We start from the raw sequence: 4,781 nt of genomic DNA, 5'->3' as shown, positions 1-4,781 counted from the left end.
TAAACTCTCCTCATTTTTAATAGAAACACATGGATTTACTTAAACATTAGCAATTTCATGTAAAAGAAGTTTATCACTAAAAATCGCGGCGCTAACGCACTACTGTGCAGTATTTCAACGCAAGAACTGACAATAACGCATTAGACAAGTGCCGCAGGAAACGCGCTAAAGCCATGCGTTGGAGGAAATTCAACGCATAGAAGATTCATTGCTCCAGGCTGATTGTGTCACATCACCACTTGCAAGCATGGGCTTCTGCAATAGGCGGCATCTGAAAAGCTTCCAACAGCAGGCGCCGTCTGAAAAGATTCCAGAGGTTAGGTAGCCAACCAGGACATGGAGTTTAATGTTGACCAGGGCATGGACTTAAATGCAGCCCATCCTTCAAGTGGACGAGACCAACACCTATAAATACTTGAAGACCCTTCAGAATTAGGAGTTCGGAGAATGAGAAGCTCTATACTTTCTGTAAATTTGTAGACTTAGTTTTAGTTTGTACAAGCCGTGCCGAGGTGTAAGACGATCGAAGGAGCTGAGAACCATCACCACCATCGGCCAGGGAGTGGAGAAAGTTATTCTTGAGAAAGATACTTTGTCCTCGACTCTTTAAAGTGATTGCACACAACAAGATTGAGCCAAAGAACTACAAGAGATTGTATTCTTTGGCTTGACTCAGTTTCTCTCTTAATATCATTTCCATTTCATTTTGATTGAATATAGTTCTTTGTAAAGACTCATTGATCCTTTATAAAATTCATATATTTGATCATCACTTTTGCTATTGTTTATCTTCTGTTTATGTTGAAAGCATTAGTACTTCATGCATAATTCTGTACCACGCCTAAACCAACTTGACAACTTAGTGAAAGCTTCTTTACTTAGTTGATCGAAAGAATAGCTAAGCCGCATTAAGTAGAACGCCTAGTACAGCTAGAGATAGACTTACTGGTGTTTCTTGCATTCTAAGTTAGACGCATGCACCCTAGAGATAGGCTTGTATGTTATTCGCATTGAAAAGTGTTGAATGATGTCTAATGCATGAACAGAAAGATAAGAAACCCATCCCATTTCATCCACATTACATCAATTGTGTGCAATTATCTTTAACCGGTGCGTCCACCAACTTAAATTCCATTTTCACATGATCCTTCATTTTCCACTCAACTCTTTTGTATTATCTTGCACAGGCATAGCATGTTAGTGAAAATAATTCATCTCTCTCATTCATTTAGGAAAAACCTCCTATTGCAAGTACAACGCATGATCTGTGTTAGTGAAACTGAATCCTTGTGATCGACCTTGGACTTGCCAGGAACCTAGATTAGATTTATAATTGAGTTTAATCTAGGAAAACTTGAACGTTATTATAAGGGGCTTTGTGCCTTCTGTGCATAATACTAACGCCCCAACGAGTTGCATTCATTTAAATGCAGCACTTAGACTTTATTCTTCCAATCTGTTTCACTTTATATAGTCCTAAAGCATCTCACGATAGCAAGTGAACAAGTTTTTGGCGCCGTTGTCGGGGAATCAGCAACGAGAACTAACCAGAAATTCCATTTGTATTTGTTGTAGGGACACCTCAATTAAGGGAAGTATTACAAGCTACGCCTAGGCTTGTGAACGTGTATGAACAGGGAGAACACTCCTGAGTTCAGATACGACCCCGAGATTTAACTGACCTTCAGCCCGAGGAATCTATCCAACCGTCGTCGAAGGTTGAGGCAACAGTTACTAAGACAGCAAGAAAGGGAAAGAGCAATGGCGGAAGAACAACAAAATTAGCAACTAGCTCAGCAATTGGCTCACGTTGCACAGAACCCAATCCTGATGGCAAACAACAGCACACGTCCTATGAGAGAATACGCGTCCCCTGTGCTATATGATTTCTCTCCAGGAATCATATATCCGATGCCTGATGGAACTAGGTTTGAAATGAAATCTGTTATGCTCCAAATGCTCCAGACTGCTAGGCAATTTGGGGGTAGCCATGGCGAAGATCCTCATGCCCATATGAAGCGTTTCCTGGAAACGTGCAATTTCTTTGTGATTCCTAGAATCACACCAGAGAAAATCAGGCTCTCCTTGTTTCCCAATTCTTTGCGAGATGACGCAAAGCAATGGGTGAGTTCATTAGAGCCTGAGGAAATCACCACATGGGAAAAGTTGGTGGAAAAGTTTATGCAGAAATACTTCCCACCTACCACCAATGCGAGGAGGCGTCGGGAAATCATGAACTTTGAACAGGAAGACATCGAGACATTGAGTGTTGCATGCGAGCGTTTCAATGGCTTGGTTAAGAACTGCCCAAACCACGCACTACTGTTGAATATTCAGATGGAGACGTTTTATGGCGGACTAAACAGGGCGTCACAGATTGCAGCAGATGCAGCAGCAGCTGAAGGACTGATGGACAAATCGTATACTGAAGCTAAAGAAATATTACTTTACATTGCCAAACATAACATGGAGTGGGTAGATGACACCTACGATGGAAGAAATGACAGGAGAAGAAGATCTCAGAACATTAACTCTGTTGATGCCAACGCTATAGCCACGCTTTCCACTCAAGTGGCTACCATGACCAGCCTTCTACAGAACATAATGCTAGGTAACGCACCAAACCAACAGAAGGTGAATCAAGTGAAGGTGTTTGGGCAACCCACAGTAACCTGTGTAGGATGCGGAGATTTTCACTCATATGTTGAGTGTCCTCAAAACCCTCAGTCAGTATGTTTCATCAAGAATAACCCATTTTCTAATACTTATAACCCTGGATGGTGTAACCATCCGAATTTTTCTTGGACAGGAGGAAATCAGCAAGAGCACCACCCAGGCGCGAGCCATTAGCAAAGGAATGGACCGCTGCCTGTCTTTCAACAAACGCATCAATAGCATCAACAGCCCTTCAATAGAGGTGGCCACGCATCGAGTTCTGGAACTCCGCTGGAAAACCTATTGAAGGAATACATAGCCCAGAACGACACAATACTAAAGAGCCAGGCGTCATCAATCAGAAACCTAAAAATCCAGGTGGGGCAGATTGCAAGCGAGTTGAAAAGCAGGTAGCCAGGCATTCTACCTAGTAGTACAAAAACACCTGGGAATAATAACGGGAAAGAGCAATGTCATGCAGTGATGTTGCGGAGTGGAAGAGCCCTTGTAGAAAGAAAGATGAATCAAAGAAACAATAGTCCTTCGAAAGAACACATTACATGTTCAACGGATCAGAAAGAGAGAACGCCAGAAAATACAAGCCATTCGAAAACCAGCACGTCTAATGTGGGAAAGTAGAAGGTGCCTCTGAACGCACCATTCCCCAGGCGTCTGATGAAGAAGAATGATGAACATCAGTTCAAGCGCTTTCTCAAGCTCCTAAAGCAGCTGCACATCAACATACCACCCATAGAAGCTTTGGAGCAGATGCCAACATACGTGAAGTTTTTGAAGGGCATTTTGACGAAAAAGAGAAAAGTCAGTGAGAAAGAAGTAATAGCACTAACACAGGAATGTAACGCGTTAGTAAGCAACAAGCTACCACAGAAGCAGAAGGACCCAGGGAGCTTCACAGTTCCTTGTTCAATTGGAAGATTAGATGTGAATCATGCGTTGTGCGACCTAGGTGCGAGCATCAATCTCATGCCCTTTTCAGTTTTTAAGAAATTGAGGATTGGCGAGGCACAACCTACTTCTGTCACCCTTCAACTCGCTGACAGGACAATTAAATACCCGGAAGGGAAGATTGAAGATGTTTTGGTGAAGGTTGACAATCTCATATTCCTAGCAGACTTCATTATTCTGGATTATGAAGCAGATAGGGAGGTTCCAATCATCCTTGGACGCCCTTTCTTGTCTACTGGGAAAGTTCTGATTGACGTGCATAAAGGTGAGCTAACCATGCGCGTGGATAATGAAGAGGTGAAATTTAATGTGCTCAACGCATTAAAATTCCCAGACAGTGATGATTATCAGCTAAACAATATTGAATTGACTGAAGAAGAGACTCGCGTATGTGAAGTTCTCGCATTGGAGGGAACCCTGAAGGAATTCAAGCCACCAAGTCTGAGTGAGCGGCAGACAAAACCAATGCGTCCTTCACTTGAACAACCACCTGAACTCGAATTAAAACAGTTACCCAGACATTTGAAATATGCTTTTCTTGGAACTAATAATACATTGCCTGTTATCATTTCCGCTAATCTCACAAAGCCTAATGAAGATTCACTCTTGCAGATGTTGAAGAAACATAAACGTGCAATAGGGTGGACACTTGCAGATATTCGTGGAATAAGTCCATCCTATTGTATGCACAAAATTAGCTGGAGGAGGGGAAGACGGGGTCAATCGAGCCTCAAATAAGGCTTAATCCCATTATGAAAGAAGTGGTCAAAAAGGAGATTTTGAAATGGCTGGACGCAGGACTTATTTATCCGATATCCGACAGCAGTTGGGTTAGTCCAGTTCAATGCGTTCCCAAGAAAGGGGGAACGACCGTGATAGTAAATAGCAACAATGAACTCATTCCTTCAAGAACTGTCATAGGCTGGCAAATTTGTATGGATTATCGGAAACTCAACGTAGCAACTAAAAAGGACCACTTTCCTCTTCCTTTCATCGATCGGATGCTTGATAGACTTGCAGGTAAAGAGTTCTATTGTTTTCCCAATGGTTATTCTGGTTACAACCAGATTTTAATAGATCCAGAAGATCAAGAGAAGACCACGTTCACTTGTCCCTTTGGCACTTTCGCATTCAGACGCATGCCCTTTGGGCTATGCAAC

The 4,781-nt window shown here is 42.4% G+C and overlaps 2 protein-coding genes across 2 annotated transcripts; both read left to right on the top strand.

Annotated features, from left to right (window-relative positions):
• Nucleotides 1-1,830: 1,830 nt before the first annotated feature.
• On the top strand, nucleotides 1,831-2,850 carry LOC120072192. The gene has a single exon (XM_039024599.1). The coding sequence runs from the start codon at nucleotides 1,831-1,833 to the stop codon at nucleotides 2,848-2,850; it is 1,020 nt and encodes a 339-aa protein (XP_038880527.1).
• A 480-nt stretch (nucleotides 2,851-3,330) lies between these two features.
• Nucleotides 3,331-4,359, top strand: LOC120072190. Its single transcript, XM_039024598.1, has one exon. The coding sequence runs from the start codon at nucleotides 3,331-3,333 to the stop codon at nucleotides 4,357-4,359; it is 1,029 nt and encodes a 342-aa protein (XP_038880526.1).
• Nucleotides 4,360-4,781: the final 422 nt, after the last annotated feature.

Source organism: Benincasa hispida, chromosome 2 (assembly GCF_009727055.1).
Source record: "Benincasa hispida cultivar B227 chromosome 2, ASM972705v1, whole genome shotgun sequence".
Lineage (NCBI taxonomy): Eukaryota > Viridiplantae > Streptophyta > Magnoliopsida > Cucurbitales > Cucurbitaceae > Benincasa > Benincasa hispida.
The sequence above is the reverse complement of the archived record's forward strand: the minus strand, read 5'-3'. Positions and strand labels throughout refer to the sequence as shown.

What these genes read in the sequence shown, in the direction of transcription:
- LOC120072190 (XM_039024598.1), top strand. Translation starts at nt 3,331, where the DNA reads ATGAAGAAGAATGATGAACATCAGTTCAAGCGCTTTCTCAAGCTCCTA.
- LOC120072192 (XM_039024599.1), top strand. Translation starts at nt 1,831, where the DNA reads ATGGCAAACAACAGCACACGTCCTATGAGAGAATACGCGTCCCCTGTG.